At 43.7% G+C, this 17,354-nt stretch overlaps 1 protein-coding gene across 1 annotated transcript in view; it reads right to left on the bottom strand.

The window, feature by feature from the left end:
* Nucleotides 1-487: 487 nt before the first annotated feature.
* The window catches only part of GPALPP1 (GPALPP motifs containing 1), an 80,681-nt gene continuing 63,814 nt past the window's right edge, over nucleotides 488-17,354 (bottom strand). Inside the window, exon 8 of the mRNA XM_082246533.1 lies at nucleotides 488-1,533. Coding sequence (XP_082102659.1) covers nucleotides 1,315-1,533 — 219 coding nt within the window. The 3' untranslated portion in view covers nucleotides 488-1,314. The remainder of the gene's footprint in view (nucleotides 1,534-17,354) is intronic.

The raw sequence follows: 17,354 nt of genomic DNA, 5'->3' as shown, positions 1-17,354 counted from the left end.
AAAACCGTGGGACATAATAGAAGCCCATAGAAAAGGGCAGCTAATCTGCACAAAAACCGATGGTACACTACACTGCGGCCACAACGCAGCGGATTGGTGTAAAGTTACCCTTACAGTTAGCAAATGACATCTGGCAGAGCTACAACAAACAGAAACTAAACTGTAGTCTGGTCATGGATATTGTGTTCTATGTACACAAGTGGCCTATTAATGCTATGCATAGTGACTTCCTGTGTTTAGGCAGCTCAGAAATTTTGAATCTACAAAAAACATAATTGTAATGCATTTGATTTTTGCTTAAACACATTTACCACAAGACATGGCATGCACGTTTTAGTGTGAAGCATTGCCTGCTAGTATAACTGTGCACTGAGGTGCCATTTAAGATGAATGGCACTGTGGTTCATGCTTTATCATAGGAATATAGGGTAAAATATGTTTTTTTTTTTACCACATATTACCGCAATGCAAATGAATAGTCAACCCTTTATGAGTAACTCCACACAATAGGAATTTCCCTTGTGTAGTATAGAAAATAGACTATTAATTAGAGACATGTAAATAATTTATTGCCCAAAGCCCAGCCAGTTTCACTTTAAAGTATTTCTTCCTCAATTACTTTGTGTGTCATGTCATTGGCATTGAATAAATATGTAGGTCAGAAGTTCTGACTCCATTGGTTTCATGCCCATCCCAGATCAGTGATTCACAAAGGATGAGGACAGCCCTGTAGCCCACACTTCACAAATGTAGTTTCTTTATTTCTTTCCAAATGTGCACAGCAATGCAAAGATTGAACAGAATATGATTTAAGAATAGTAGATGTAAAAAATAAAACTTGGGCTCAAATACATTGCAATAGATCGCTTAATTAGCAAATCCTTGAAGATCTTGGTTTATACGCTGGCCAAAGTGAACGCAGAAAAATCCATAAAAGTGGACATTTTACTGTACGACTCAAAACTTTCCAACTCTTAAAAATGCCAGTAAATGGTAAAGTGGTCATTAAAATGTGCATCCTGTTAGGTAAAAATGTAGTACCAAAGTATTTACAACACAAAGAAGTTACTATATGCAATTTGTGGATCACAATTTAGATTGACCAGGTCATAAATTATCTTGCTATAGTTGTATATATCAGCTGCAGTCAATGGAGGAACGTATGCAGTAGATCAATACAGACCTAGCACATATTATATTATGAAAGACGTTGTCTGGGTGAAATTTGGGTTCAAAAGAAGCTGGAAAAGAAAGAAAACAGTATTCTGTGCATATACAATAGAATTATTTTCTCCCTTGTAAAGTATTGTCTACCTACAAAAACATACTGCCGCCGCCATGGGAGAATTTTGTATTCAGCTCTTGGGATTTCCGTAACAAAGCTTTCTTTTGAGCCTCATCAAAGCGATTCACTTGTAGATCCTGTTCTCTGTCAAACGGTCTTCTCTCATTCGTTTTATCTTTATCTTCTTCAGCTTTCCTCTTCAGCTTTTTCCGGTGAAGGTCTATGAGTGATTCTGATCTTTTTGTATCCTGACAGGGGAAAAAATATATTAGGAGTTAATATATAAACTGGAGGTGTTGCCACTTGCAACTACATACCAGTAGGGTTGAGCGAACACCTAGATGTCCGTGTTCGACGGGTTCGGCCGAACTTTAAAAAAAAGTCCGGGTCCGTGTCCCGGACTTTTACCGAACTTTTCCCGGACACCGAACCCCATTGAAGTCAATGGGGACCCGAACTTTAAGGCACTAAAATGGCTCTAAAACACCAAAGGAAAGGGCTAGAGTGCTGCAAATGGCAGCAAAACGTAATTAAGAGCATGGCAAGTGCTCTGCAAACAAATGTGGATAGGGAAATAACTTAAAACAACAAAAAAAAACAGAAAAATAAAACAATGTTCTTCTTCATCTCTGAAGGACGAGGCCCATATGGAGTAGGAGGGAGGTTGAGGTGGTGGTGGATGTGGCGGTGACTAGACATATGCCGTTTTTCGGTAATTCGATAGCCACGGTATTGTTATTGTGGCATTTTTAAAATACCGAGTTTCTCTGTCAAGTCTGCCTGACTTGTGAATTGATACATTTCAGTGAGCTGGATGACTCATTCACTCACTCAGCTAACACCTTTCAGCATTAAGTCTCCTAACTATAAACAAAAATGATTACATTTGTATCTTTTCCTTCCCTCTGCCAGGGAGAAAGGAAGTTTAACCTCTTAAAGACTGGATCTTTTTCTGACACTTGCAGCTTGCAAGTTAAAATCAGTTTTTTTTTTGCTAGAAAAGTACTTAGAACCCCCAAACATTTTATATATTTTTTTAGCAGAGACCCTACAGAATAAAATGGCGATTGTTGTAATATTTTATGTCACACTGTATTTGCGCAGCAGTCTTTCAAACGCAATGATTAGACTTTAATGAATAAAAAAAAAAAAAAAAACGTAACAGTAAAGTTATCCCAATTTTTTTTTTTTTTGTTACACAGAGAATCGTGAGAGAATCGTGATCTTTATTCCAAGCTAAAAAATCGTGATTCTCATTTTGGCCAGAATCGTGCAGCTCTAATAAATATATATATACACACACACACGCCTAGCAGCCCACATTACATTATTATATAGCCATCAAGCAGTGTCTGGCCTACCTGGTGATGACTGGTCCTGGCGCTCTGATCCGATGGCCTGGTCTTTAAAGGGGCAAATCCTTGCGATCCAGAAGTGGTTAAACCTGCAGGAGGACCGGTGTTTTTATCTATTAATGACTTTACTATTGCTTTAGGCCTGGTTCACATGTATGCGGGTTGGTGGTTCACATGTATGCGGGTTGGCGGTTCACATGTATGCGGGTTGGCGGCCCACATTTGCACAGGCATAGCAGCCCATTGATTTGAACGGGCTGCTATGCCCTCATTTTCCGCAGAAAAAAGGTGCATGCAGCATTTTTTTTAAATTCAGTGGCCTTGAAATCCATCCTGCTTTTGCACCATGCGACTAACCTGCAGTTCCTGCTCTGGCAAGCTTTCTGCATTTTTTGTATACGTGGGCACGGCATTTAAAAATAAACAGTTTGCGTGTGCAGCAACGGCAGGTAAGTCGCATGGTGCAAAAGAAGGATGGATTTCATGGCCACTGCATTTTTTTAAATTCTGCATGCACCTTTTTTCAGCTGAAAACGCAGGCATAGCAGCTCAAGCCCATTCACATCAATGGGCTGCTATGCCTGTGCAAATGTGGGCCCCCAACCCGCATACATGTGAACCAGGCCTAAAGCAATAGTAAAGTCATTAATAGATAAAAACACCGGTCCTCCTGCAGGTTTAACCAATTAATGACTTTACTATTGCTTTAGGCCTGGTTCACATGTATGCGGGTTGGGGGCCCACATTTGCACAGGCATAGCAGCCCATTGATGTGAATGGGCTTGAGCTGCTATGCCTGCGTTTTCAGCTGAAAAAAGGTGCATGCAGAATTTAAAAAAATGCAGTGGCCATGAAATCCATCCTTCTTTTGCACCATGCGACTTACCTGCCGTTGCTGCACACGCAAACTGTTTATTTTTAAATGCCGTGCCCACGTATACAAAAAATGCAGAAAGCTTGCCAGAGCAGGAACTGCAGGTTAGTCGCATGGTGCAAAAGCAGGATGGATTTCAAGGCCACTGAATTTTAAAAAAATGCTGCATGCACCTTTTTTCTGCGGAAAATGAGGGCATAGCAGCCCATTCAAATCAATGGGCTGCTATGCCTGTGCAAATGTGAACCACCAACCCGCATACATGTGAACCAGGCCTAAAGCAATAGTAAAGTAATTTATAAACAACACCTCCTTCAGGTTTAACCACTTCTTGACCACAAGGATTTGCCCTCTTAATGACCAGGCCATCGGATCGGAGCCGAGCGCCAGAACCAGTTATCACCAGTTAGGCCAGACACTGCTTGATGACCTATTTTAGGCCTGGTTCACAGAGTCTGTACTGACTGACTATATAATAATGTGCATAAGTGAACCAAAGCCCCTAAATTCAGCAATGAAATTGAAGTGAGGTGGAAATTTAATAATTTAAATTTAATAATAGAATACCGTGATAATACCGTATACCGTGGCAAAACCTTAATCAATTAATCGCAGCATGAAAATCTGATACCGTCACAAGCCTAGCGGTGACATAGGCGTGCGCACAGGGTGTGCTGGGTGTGCCTGGGCACACCCTAATCACCTAGGGCACATAGCATTGCCAGTGAGGAGATGGGAAAGATCTCCCTGGGACCTGCTCTGCTCTATTTCTCCTTGCCTACAGGTACATGGCCCCGATACATTACTCTCCCTGCTGGCAAACACATGCATGTGTATTTCAACTTTGGGGTGCACACCTTAATGCAATAGGCTGCGCACACCTATGGGCGGTGTAGGTGGAAGCGGCGGTGGAGGAGGACCAGGGCCGGATTAACAGCATCATGGGCTTGGTGCTGAGGATTTTGAAGGGCCTTAAGGGCCGTGCCTTGCCATGCACCCAGAGGAGGAAGGGTGCAGCCATGCATGCCTAATTCAACATGGGATGCTGTCTCTGAAGCCCATAAACACATCCATGCATCGCCAACTGTCCCTCCTTGTCCGGCCTTCACGCTGTGTGGGGAGGTTCTGAGGGTGCTGCCTGGGGAAGCGAGCATAGAAGCCAGACTTCTGTGTTTACAAGTGACAGAAGAGCGGTAACAGTGAATATGGCCAACCCGGGGCCTATATAAAAGGTAGGGGCCTGGAGCTGCAGCTCCAATAGCCCCTACATTAATCTGGCCCTGAGGAGGAGGACGAGGTAGCCAACACTGCTTCTTTTCAAAAATTTTAAATGAGGGTACACCCCAAAAGAGTGAGAAAGAGCAAAAATGGAACAATGGGTGGGTAAGGTCGGTATCCATTGCTATTCTGCATAAGGTACGGAAAAGTCCCGTGGGATCCATGCCTGGTTCATTTTAATGAACGTGAGCTTGTCCACATTGTCTCTGGACAGGCGGCTGCGCTTGTCTGTTATAACGCCCCCAGCCGTGCTAAATACCCGTTCAGATAATACACTGGCTGCAGGGCACGCCAGCACCTCCAAGGCGTAAAGGGCAAGCTCAAGCCATGTGCCCAATTTGGAGACCCAGAAGTTGAAGGGGGCAGACCCGTCATTCACTACATGTAGGCGTGTGCACACATACTGCTCCACCATGTTGGTAAAATGCTGCCTCCTGCTAAGACGTTCCATCTGAGCTGCTGGTGCTGCTGTTTGTTGTGGCGTGCTGACAAAGCTTTTCCACATTTCGGCCATGCTAACCCTGCCTTCTGAGGTGCTGGCGGTGCCCTGGTTGCGTTGGCGACCTCCTCCTCCTCCTCCTCTGCCTTGTGCTTCCACTGTGGCCCCGCTGTCAGATGGGAATGCCAGCAGCATGGCGTCTACCAGCGTGCGCTTGTACTCGCGCATCTTGCGATCGCGATCCAGTGAGTGAATTAAGGACGGTACGTTGTCCTTGTAACGGGGATCCAGCAGCGTGGCCACCCAGTAATCAGCACAAGTTAGAATGTGGGCAACTCGGCGGTCGTTGTGGAGACACTGCAGCATGTAATCGCTCATGTGTGCCAGGCTGCCCAGAGGCAACGAAAGGCTGTCCTCTGTGGGAGGTGTATCGTCCGTGTCCTCTGTATCCCCCCAGCCACGCACCAGTGATGGCCATGAGCTGGCCTGGGTGCCACCCTGCTGTGAACATGGTTCCATCTCCTCCTCCAGCTCCTCCTCCTCCTCATCCTCCTCATCCTCCAGAACTGTGCCCCTGCTGGACAATTGCGTCCCTGGCGTTTGCGTGTGCAGGAACCCACCCTCGGAGCCCCTTGCGAATGACTGCCCTGAAAGCCTTGGAAATGTTACCTCTTCATCCTCCTCCTCCTCCTCATCCTGTGCCACATCCTCTTCCATCATCGCCCGAATTGTTTTTTCAAGGAGGCATGGAAGTGGGATAGTTAAGCTGAGAACGGCGTCATTGCCACTGGCCATGTTGGTGGAGTACTCAAAACAGCGCAACAAGGCACACAGGTCTCGCATGGAGGCCCAGTTAAATTAAATAGCGGAATAGAAAATATGATCCAAAAAAAGTGTATGTATATCACACGTACACAACCACACTGGGCCCCAATTACTATTGTTTGTACCCCTAAAAGGCTAGATGAGGAGTAGGGGGAGTATGGAACAGGCAGCACCCTCAAACCTTCAGAAGTATGAGATGAACCCCAACAACTTGGAAAGGTGGATCTCTCTCACACGTACCGACACAGACTATCCCGCAATTCAATTGATCCTCAAAGGTTTTTATTGAATAGCGGAATAGGAAATATGATCAAAAAAAGTGTATGTATCTCGCACGTACACAACCACACTAGGCCCCAATTACTATTGTTTGTACCCCTAAAAGGCTAGATGAGGAGTAGGGGGGGTATGGAACAGGCAGCACCCTCAAACCTTCAGAAGTATGAGATGAACCCCAACAACTTGGAAAGGTGGATCTCTCTCACACGTACCGACACAGACTATCCCCCAATTTAACTGATCCCCAAAGGTTTTTGATTAAATAGCGGAATAGAAAATATGATCCCAAAAAAGTGTATGTATATCACACGTACACAACCACACTAGGCCCCAATTACTATTGTTTGTACCCCTAAAAGGCTAGGAGTAGGGGGAGTATGGAACAGGCAGCACCCTCAAACCTTCAGAAGTATGAGATGAACCCCAACAACTTGGAAAGGTGGATCTCTCTCACACGTACCAACACAGACTATCCCCCAATTTAACTGATCCCCAGAGGTTTTTGATTAAATAGCGGAATAGAAAATATGATCCCAAAAAAGTGTATGTATATCACACGTACACAACCACACTAGGCCCCAATTACTATTGTTTGTACCCCTAAAAGGCTAGGAGTAGGGGGAGTATGGAACAGGCAGCACCCTCAAACCTTCAGAAGTATGAGATGAACCCCAACAACTTGGAAAGGTGGATCTCTCTCACACGTACCAACACAGACTATCCCCCAATTTAACTGATCCCCAGAGGTTTTTGATTAAATAGCGGAATAGAAAATATGATCCCAAAAAAGTGTATGTATATCACACGTACACAACCACACTAGGCCCCAATTACTATTGTTTGTACCCCTAAAAGGCTAGGAGTAGGGGGAGTATGGAACAGGCAGCACCCTCAAACCTTCAGAAGTATGAGATGAACCTCAACAACTTGGAAAGGTGGATCTCTCTCACACGTACCAACACAGACTATCCCCCAATTTAACTGATCCCCAAAGGTTTTTGATTAAATAGCGGAATAGAAAATATGATCCCAAAAAAGTGTATGTATATCACACGTACACAACCACACTAGGCCCCAATTACTATTGTTTGTACCCCTAAAAGGCTAGGAGTAGGGGGAGTATGGAACAGGCAGCACCCTCAAACCTTCAGAAGTATGAGATGAACCCCAACAACTTGGAAAGGTGGATCTCTCTCACACGTACCAACACAGACTATCCCCCAATTTAACTGATCCCCAAAGGTTTTTGATTAAATAGCCGAATAGAAAATATGATCCCAAAAAAGTGTATGTATATCACACGTACACAACCACACTAGGCCCCAATTACTATTGTTTGTACCCCTAAAAGGCTAGATGAGGAGTAGGGGGAGTATGGAACAGGCAGCACCCTCAAACCTTCAGTATGAGATTGTGTTCACTGTACCCCACAAAGATTGAGTTCACTGCACCCCACAATGATTGTGTTCACTGCACCCCACAAAGATTGTGTTCACTGCACCTCACAAAGATTGTGTTCACTGTACCCCCCAAAGATTGTGTTCACTGCACCCCACAAAGATTCTGTTCACTGTACCCCACAAAGATTGTGTTCACTGCACCCCAAAAAGATTGTGTTCACTGCACCCCAAAAAGGATGTTGTTCACTGCACCCCAAAAAGGATGTTGTTCACTCCACCCCAAAAAGATTGTGTTCACTGCACCCCACAAAGATTGTGTTCACTGCACCCCAAAAAGATTGTGTTCACTGCACCCCAAAAATGATTTTGTTCACTGCACCCCAAAAAGGATTTTGTTCACTGCACCCCAAAAAGGATGTTGTTCACTCCACCCCAAAAAGATTGTGTTCACTGCACCCCAAAAAGATTGTGTTCACTGCACCCCACAAAGGATTTTGTTCACTGCACCCCAAAAAGATTGTGTTCACTGCACCCCAAAAAGGATGTTGTTCACTGCACCCCAAAAAGGATTTTGTTCACTGCACCCCAAAAAGATTGTGTTCACTGCACCCCACAAAGGATTTTGTTCACTGCACCCCACAAAGATTGTGTTCACTGCACACCAAAAAGGATTGTGTTCACTGCACCCCAAAAAGATTTTGTTCACTGCACCCCAAAAAGATTGTGTTCACTGCAGCCCAAAAAGATTGTGTTCACTGCAGCCCAAAAAGATTGTGTTCACTGCAGCCCAAAAAGATTGTGTTCACTGCAGCCCAAAAAGATTGTGTTCACTGCAGCCCAAAAAGATTGTGTTCACTGCAGCTCACACACAGAAAAATGGATGTGGATCACTGACACCTGCCTATCTCCAATCCCACACCACACAGCAATATCGATTGTAGTTTGTAGAACACAGTTTCCCTAAAATTCAGCAGACTCTGTCCCTAACAGGATTGAGAAGAGATCGTAGATCAGGATTGAGTGCAGACCCCACCCCCCACACAGCAATATCGATTGTAGTTTGTAGAAGACACTGACCCTATATAATTCAGCAGACTCTATCCCTAAAATGCCTACAACTCGCCCTGCCTAAACACTCCGACCTGTCCCTCAATTCTATCCGGACACAAATGGTTTTTTCCTGCCTATCTTTCCCTAATCAGCAGCCAGCACGTTGATGTGTGCTCTGTCCCTGAATCTAAGCAGCATAATGACGCCGCTGCGGCTGCCTCGAACTTATAAAGACTTGGTCACATGCTTCAGACGGCCAATCACAGCTACTGAGACATTTGCAGGCATGGCTGGGATGGCTTAAGGCACACCAGTTAAACGATTGTTGATTGGCTGTTGAAAGCCCGCCATGAAAAGAGCGCCAAAGCATGCAAAACCCGGAAATAAAACGACCGAACACGGATTTTTACCCGAACATACAGTAAAGTGTCCGTGTCCGTGTTCGGGTACAAAAAATCCAATTATTCGGTACGAACACGAATAATACAGTCCGTGTTCGCTCAACACTACATACCAGCTTCCATGGTCAGACCTGCTCTAGATAAATACCAATAACTGTTAATTCTTTCTGTTTTCGGAACAGAGGTAGATTCAAAGCCTTAGGCAGATTTCTGCTAGAATTAGGAGGGGGAGAACTGTTTCACATATCAATTTTTATTTGCTAAAAAGTTAAAACAGATCTTCTAAATTTAAATTCTGTACTTGTACTTAGTTTATAGAAGAAAGTTTTTTTCTTTAAAAAAACTATCATTAAGGGAGCTCTGTTAATATAGGAGAAATAACATTCATTATAAAAATCAAGTTAAGTACTGACTGTGAGATGTTTTAAATTTGCACATTTTCAGGACAAGCTTTCATGGTGGATCCCCTTCTTGGTCCAAGAAGTACAGGAGAGTGAAACTCCAAGTGTAATGGGCCATACACACTATAAGATTTTCTGAAGACTTTTTCCTTTAGACTTACCAAAACCATATAATATGAGGTCAAACCGAAACACTTTCAATTTGTATGCAATCTGGCAGGCCCTTGCCCTACATAGAAAAGGGAAATCTGAAGGAAATCTAACCACAAAAAGTTGGATAGTGTGTATCCAGCTTAAGGCTACTAAAAATTATGTCAATAATAGAAGCCACAGCAAAAATCTGGGCATGCAAACTGAAAGTAAAAAAAGCCAACTTTCTTAAAGTCAAAGCAGCAAAAGCACATTGGACAACTGAAATAGCCGCTCATTCAAGTAAGGGAAAATGTCTGAGATTTACGACTACAGATGAATAAAGAGGCCCATGGATAAGGAGGACTGAGAAGGTTATCTCTCAAGGATATCCTACTGGGGGAAAGGAACTTGCAGAGCCATAAGCCAAAGGCCTGGGCACTGGTCAAGAGATTGCCCATAAAAACACCCTCCCTCATAAGGCAAATGAAGAAGACATTCTTTGATGGTAACGTCAACATTCAAAAAGCTTAGCCAAAATTCTGTATGCATAAGGAAAGACATCAAAAGCATGTAATTCTCTAATTTAGAAGCATTCAAAAGGCCCATGGAGCAGAAGTGGTGCAGCTCACAGTTTTGCAGCTCTGCAAAGAAACCAATCAGCTTCAAAGTTTTACTATCCAGAAATTACAAAAGGAGACACAAGTGCACAGCCGCCCTCGCATAATATTGTTTAATGAAGACAATGAACAAAACTCGTTTGATGCACTCACATACTTCCAAATGATACAGGGCATGTACATAAATAAATTCCTTTTTCCTCTCCCGGGTGGCCCCTTCAAGTGGTACAGAGCTCGATCGCTGCACCTAGTATACCCGATGACGGGACCCAAGTCCTCCTCGCCAATGCTCCGTGTACCTGCGCCCGGACCAGCAGGTTTGGCCACCACTGTGCATGGGAACCGCGGCCCTTCCGGAAGACTATGGATGGTAGGGGAGTGAAGAACGGGACGATGTTGCACGCCCACTGTGTTGCTATGAGGACGCATTTCGGAGGCGGGGCCTCTTTCCTCAGGCCATGCCCACACTAATACCCAACCTCCTTTTATTAGAAGTAACCCCTCCTTTGCCCCTCTTCTTAAAGGGGCCATACCAGGGAGAGTTTATTCACAGTAAGGAGGGTATAAAAAATGGTAAAAAGCAACATGACAATCAAGGATACTGTGACGGTACTCACCGTCACTGGGAGTGAAAGACAGATAACTAATGGACACAGAATATGGTTTGGATTACTCAAATGGGACAGTAATATTGGTCAACAATATACCATATATACTCGAATATAAGCTGAGGCCCCTAATTTTACCACAAAAAATGGGAAAAATGATTGACTCGAGTACAAGCTTAGGGTGGGAAATGCAGCAGCTATTGGACCACCATGAGACCCAAAACAGGGGCTGCGGACCTGGTACAGGAGAATGCAGGGCTGCGGGCATGGTACAGGAGAATAAAGGGCTGTGGGCATGGTACAGGAGAATGCAGGGCTGTGGGCATGGTATAGGAGAATGCAGGGCTGTGGGCATGGTACAGGAGAATGCAGGGCTGTGGGCATGGTACAGGTGTACCATGCCGCAGAACTGCATCTCCTGTAGTATGCCCACAACCCCGCATAATGGCAGGTAGTGCGGCTGTGGAAGAGTCTCACTTACCTGTTCCTGAGGTGCCTTAGATTTAAAAATGGCGCCGCCCAGCGCCAACACGTCACCGCGTATGCACCGCCGCTGCTAGGGAAGACCCGTACAGGTTTAGCTATTCCCGGCAATACTCAAACGTGTACGGGCTTTCCCCGAGCGGTGGCAGCGCATGCGCGGTATGCATGTCGGGCCGGCCACAGACATTTTTTTTTTTTAATGACTCGAGTATAAGCCGAGGGGGACTTTTTCAGCACAAAAAATGTGCTAAAAAACTTGGCTTATACTCAAGTATAGGCGGTATCTCAAAGAATATTTGAAGACTCTGGGACTCTAGGCCTACCTGCCTATTGTCAATAAGGCTTCACACAGTCACTCCTAGGAGATGCGAATATCATCAGCTCAACCATCTGTCTTCCTCACATTGTAAATTATGCTGATTTGCTCACCTATTGTTTACGATGGGTTCTCAATGTTTAAACTTAAGATAATGTGTATTGTATTGCAGGAGCTTGAGGAGAGAGAGGAAAAAAAAGAGAGAAAGAGGAAAGAGAAAGAGAGAGAAAGAGAAAGAGAGAGAGATCATGTGACCGGCGCAATATATGAAAGGAATAAGTTACAAAGGAACATTTTTGAAAGTTTCGAAGGATACAGGCCAATTTCTATTGCTCATTACATGTGAGTAATGAGTTTTAGGCTCCATTTCCACTAGTGTGACTTGTCATGCGACTTTGGAAGACATTTGAGGATCCTTGGTGTGCTGGAAAATATGTGCATTTATTTGAGTTGGTGGGGTCAGATCAGATTTTATGTGGGGTAGATGCACCCATATTAATCTTAGGCATCTATTTGTTAATTTACAAGTAACACATGAAAATGCGGAGAGTAATTGTTTCATTAGATACCAAAAAAGATTTTGATTCTGTAGAATGGACGTATCTTTTCCAGGTATTGGCTGAGTTTGGCTTTGGATCTAGGTTTATTTCCTGGGTGAATCTTTTTTATTGTGAGCCTAGGTCTCGCATTAGAATTAATTGATGCTTTTGGTATCCATAGAGGAACCAGACAGGATTATCCTCTGTCACCTCTCTTATTCACACTGACCATTGAGCCATTGGCTGTGGGGTTGAGAAAGGATGAAGGTGTACAGGGCCTGCATATAGGGAACTTGGAGGAATGCGTATCATTATACGCAGATGATCTGCTATTATACTTGAAAGATTCTCATAAGTCATTGTCTACGGCCTTCTCGCTTATTCAGGAATTTGGTGAATTAGAATAAATTGGGCTAAATCAACGTTGTTCACCTTCGACAGGCAACATAATTTGATTCCCATTAGTGGCTGCCCTCTGGTAGTATTGGAGAAATTTAAGCATCTTGGGGTCACTGTTCAACTTCCGTTAGATTCATATATGAATAATAATCTGTTGCCTATTTTACGTACAGTGAAAGAAAGTGTACAACAATGGAAAGATCTTCCGTTAACATTGTTGGGAAGAATAAATTTGTTCAAGATGATTTATCTACCAAAGTTTCTATATATGCTTTCCAACGCTACCATTTATATTCCTAAAACAAATTTCAATGTAATAATTTGCTCCTTATTTGCTCTTAATGGGGGTCCAAGCCTCCGAGGGTGTCCCCTGAAATATTACAACTGCCGGTGCTCAGGGGTGGTCTAGCCTGACCTTCATATGTATTACTTTGCTTCACAGCTGGTGTATGCACATTGGAGAATGTTTCCGCAGCTAAATAACGCAAACACAGCTGCTGAAGCAGCTGTGGCCACGTCTTATGAGGCGCTATTGAATTTCTTTTATCTAGGCGAGGTTCCCTCTGAAGGGGGTTTGGCTGTCCTAGCAGTTTCCAAACGGATTCTTACAATAGGTTTGAAGCAGATGTCTTTGCTCTGTCTTTATCTCCAAATGCCCCACTTTGATATAATCCTAATCTAGGAGAATTTTGTAAGATGCACGAGGGACCTCATTGGGCACAGTATGAGGTGAAATATGCTCATCTATATGAAGCTGGCAAGTTTAAACCCTTTTCTCAACTGCAGGAAGAATGGGGTATGCCTAATTCCTGGCATTTTTAGTATGCACAACTTAAAACATGCTGCGCTGGCTCAGTATGGTTCTGGTGTCTCTCTAGCTAACACTACATTGATAGCTCTTCTGTTGCAGCTGTAGCATACTAAGCTGGTATCCTGATTACTATTTGGCATTGGCTTCGATAGTTGGCAATGTTAAAAGACACATGACCGGTGGTTGAGTATAGTCTCTGATTTTAAGGAAGAAATACAGGTGGATGTGCTTCCTACTTATGTAGGCACAGTCATTTCCTCCACGGACAAAATGATACAGGTACGTTACTTACATCAAATGTATTATACACCGCAGCATCTTTTTAAAATGGGGATACAAAATACGGACGTGTCATTAATGTCAAATTAGCAGGAGATCATTTCTACACATGGTATGGGAATGTCCTAAAGTTAGACCCCTGTGGTCAAAAGTTACTGAATTTATAATGGACAGGTTTGATTTACCGAACATATGCAGGTCTCAGGTTTGCCTTTTAGGGGTGCTTGAGGATGAAACAAAGGTTAATGCTACTAAGCTTTTTTTTTTTTTTTTTTTTGAGGCTCCTGCTCTTCTATGTAAGAAAATAAATGGCATTAAACTGGACATGTACTATTATAATACTCTTGAACCTTCTTGGAAGAAACTGGTTAATTCTAATATCACTCTATGAGGTGACATATGAGGCTAGAGGGTGCCCAAAAAAAATATGGTGCAGGTGGGTGGATTCGTTGTCAACAGTGGCTTATAATAACCTGTAGAATGAGGAGAGGTTGACACTAATGTATTAGTGGTATAGGATCAGTGGGTCAGAGGGGTATTCTGTATGTTTCATAATGTTTTAGATTGGTAAGCATTTTGATGCTGAGGTGTTGTGCGACTCTGGATCCAGATGTGGGGATGGTGGGTGGGTTTTACTCCGGTAGGGTTGCTTTGTTTATTTTACCCTGGTATGTTTTTGGTGTTGGGTGGGGGTTTGTCTTTTTATTAAAAAAAAATTATATTATATTATATGAGATATGTATATATATATATATATATATATATATATATATATATATATATATATATATATATATATATACATACATATATACACATACATACATACATACATACATACACACACACAGTAGCTCACAAAAGTTAGTACACTCCTCACCTTTTCGTAAATTTTTCTAACATCTTTTCATGTGACAACACTAAAGAAATGACACTTTGCTACAATGTACAGTAGTGAGTGTACAGCTTGTATAACAGTGTAAATCTGCTGCCCCCTCAAAATAACTCAACACAGCCACGTATGTCTAAACCGCTGGCAACAAAAGTTAGTACATCCCTAAGTGAAAATGTCCAAATTGGGCCCAATTTTTTCACTCACATGTAAATGCAGCATAAGCGTCACAAATGTCCTGCAGAGGTGTTCCCTTTAAAAGATGTACAACACGTGGACAGCTGATGCTCCAACCATAGCCAAACAAACCGGGGGAGACGCACGAGATGCCGGCTTGTACATCTTTTAAAGAGAACACCTTTGCAGGACATTTGTGACGCTTATTATGCTGCAATTACATGCGAGTGAGAATTTTTTTTTTTTTTTAATTCATTAAATTGTTTCTGCATACTTCACCATGAGAAGTTTCCTTTTTGCCAACATCATCTTTGGTAAACGTAAACGTTATCTGCCCTGGTAGGACTACTTATAAGGGTCTAAAGAGAGGGTCAGAGAGCGTTTTTAATCACTGGTATTCCTGGAGAGTGAGCTGGTCTGAGGAAAGGGGATACCATCCACGCTGTTGATCGTTACGCCCTGGGGCTGATCATTGGAGCGGGTGTGGATCTCTGTTATGGGGATCTACACACATTCTGGTAACTGCCACACTTTTGTTCGGTGGAGGCTTCTCTGATATCCAACCAGCACACACTAATGGGAGTTTCTTTCTGAGGGGTTCATTGCTTATGGACATTAATCAATCATATTTAGGCGGATTTATTTAATTATTGGATCATATATATATATATATATATATATATATATATATATATATATATAATTTGAGAGTCACTCTTTAGCTTGATGAACTTTTCTGGGGTTTTTGGTTTTGTATATTGAGCACTGCACACTTTGTCAGTATTTTCAGTGTCTAGTTGGGATTCAACAACTTTATGTGCTGGCTGCTAATTGTGTCAAACTGCTAATTGTGTCAAAACCATTTATACTTATAGAATTTGATTAAGCGCAGTTATTTATCGTTTTCTGTGTTTTATATATCAGATGATACTGGCCCCAAGAAGCCACCAGTGCGTCTGTGGCATCGGCCAGAGGATCCCAAAACCTTGCCTAAATTCTATGTACCTTCCTGTTGAGAAGAGAGGCCAACAGGTCCACCTTGGAAGTTTCCCACCGGAGACACAGCTGAGCTTTAGAATGTCGGTTACCTCCCGAGCCTCCAGGTTACCTGGTATTTGACATACGCCACGGCCGTGGCATTGTCCCACTGAATCCTTACCGGGCACCCCTAAAAGCAAATGGCAATGAGCCAGACAAATCTTATCGCCCGAAGTTCCAGTATATTGATCGGTAGTCTTGACTCCTCCAAAGCCCAGACCCCTTGAGCACATCATTGCCAAAAATGCCTCCCCACCCGGACAGGCTCACAACTGTGGAGACCACCGTCCTATACAGGGGAAGGAAGGAAGGAAGCATTTACCCTGTCGAAGCGCCGGAGATCGAAGTTACAATATCAGGGACCCTGTTGTATCCTGGCTCAACAGGATCAGATTGTCTAGAGACTGTGGATTCTTGTCCCACTTGGCAAGAATCCCTCTTTGCAGAGGTCCCGAGTGGAACGGTGCAAACGAAAGCACCTCGAAGGTAGACACCATTAGGCACAGCACCCTCATGAAAATCCTGAAAGATGACCGACTGCTGGACAACAGGAGCCGAATCACATTCTGCAGCTTTTGGAGTTCTTTTTCCCTTGGAAGAAACATCTTGGCCAGAGTCAGACCCAGAAAATCCAACTTGGTGGACGGAATCAGAGCAGAGTTTTGGAATTTCAGTTTCCAACCAAACTCCTGCAGAGCCTACAGTAATTTCCAGGTTGTCCTTTAGAGTAGGTGCAGACTCTGCTCACAGAAGAGCATCCAGGTACCCAGTACCGCAATCCCCTGCTGCCGCTACAATGCCAACACCGGGGCCATTTTGTAAATTCCTGAGGAGCTGAGGCGAGACCAAAGGGTAATGCCATGGATTGATAAAGCGGAAAGAAACGCTGATGACCGACAAATATTGGAATATGAAGGTAAGCGTCCTTTGATGTGGGGATGCCACTACTGCACGAATGGACTCCATTCGGAACTTCTGTACCCACACAAAGTGGTTCAAAGCCCTGAGGTCCAGGATTGGACGTACCTTACCCTCCTTCCTGGAAACTGTAAACAGGTTTGACTAGAAAGCTTGAAAACGTTCCAATTTTGGAACCGGAGCAATCACCCCTTGTAGTAGAAAGTCTTGCACCACCCCGAAGAGACCCTGCAGGTGGTCTAGGGACAAAACGCAGGTTAGAAGGAAAGAACCTCACTGGAGGATAAGACCGAAACCCGATCTTGTAGCCAGACTGAATGAGCTTGTGGAACCCTGTCTTGAATCAGGGAGGTCCATGGGCCCAGAAAGAAGCGAAGACGTCCCCCCCACCTCAGACAAGGGCGCCCCTTCAGGCAGAAGAGGGCTTGTCTGCAGGTTTGGAAGAACCCGCTCTCAGCTTACCAGACCAGGTAGTCTTGGAACCTACGTAGGAGGTCCTGACAGACTTAGACCCTTTGTCCTGAGATTCTGAGAGATGAAAAGGCCGCATATGAGCAG

This window comes from Pelophylax lessonae (genome assembly GCF_965119305.1).
Source record: "Pelophylax lessonae genome assembly, chromosome: 2".
Lineage (NCBI taxonomy): Eukaryota > Metazoa > Chordata > Amphibia > Anura > Ranidae > Pelophylax > Pelophylax lessonae.
The sequence above is the reverse complement of the archived record's forward strand: the minus strand, read 5'-3'. Positions and strand labels throughout refer to the sequence as shown.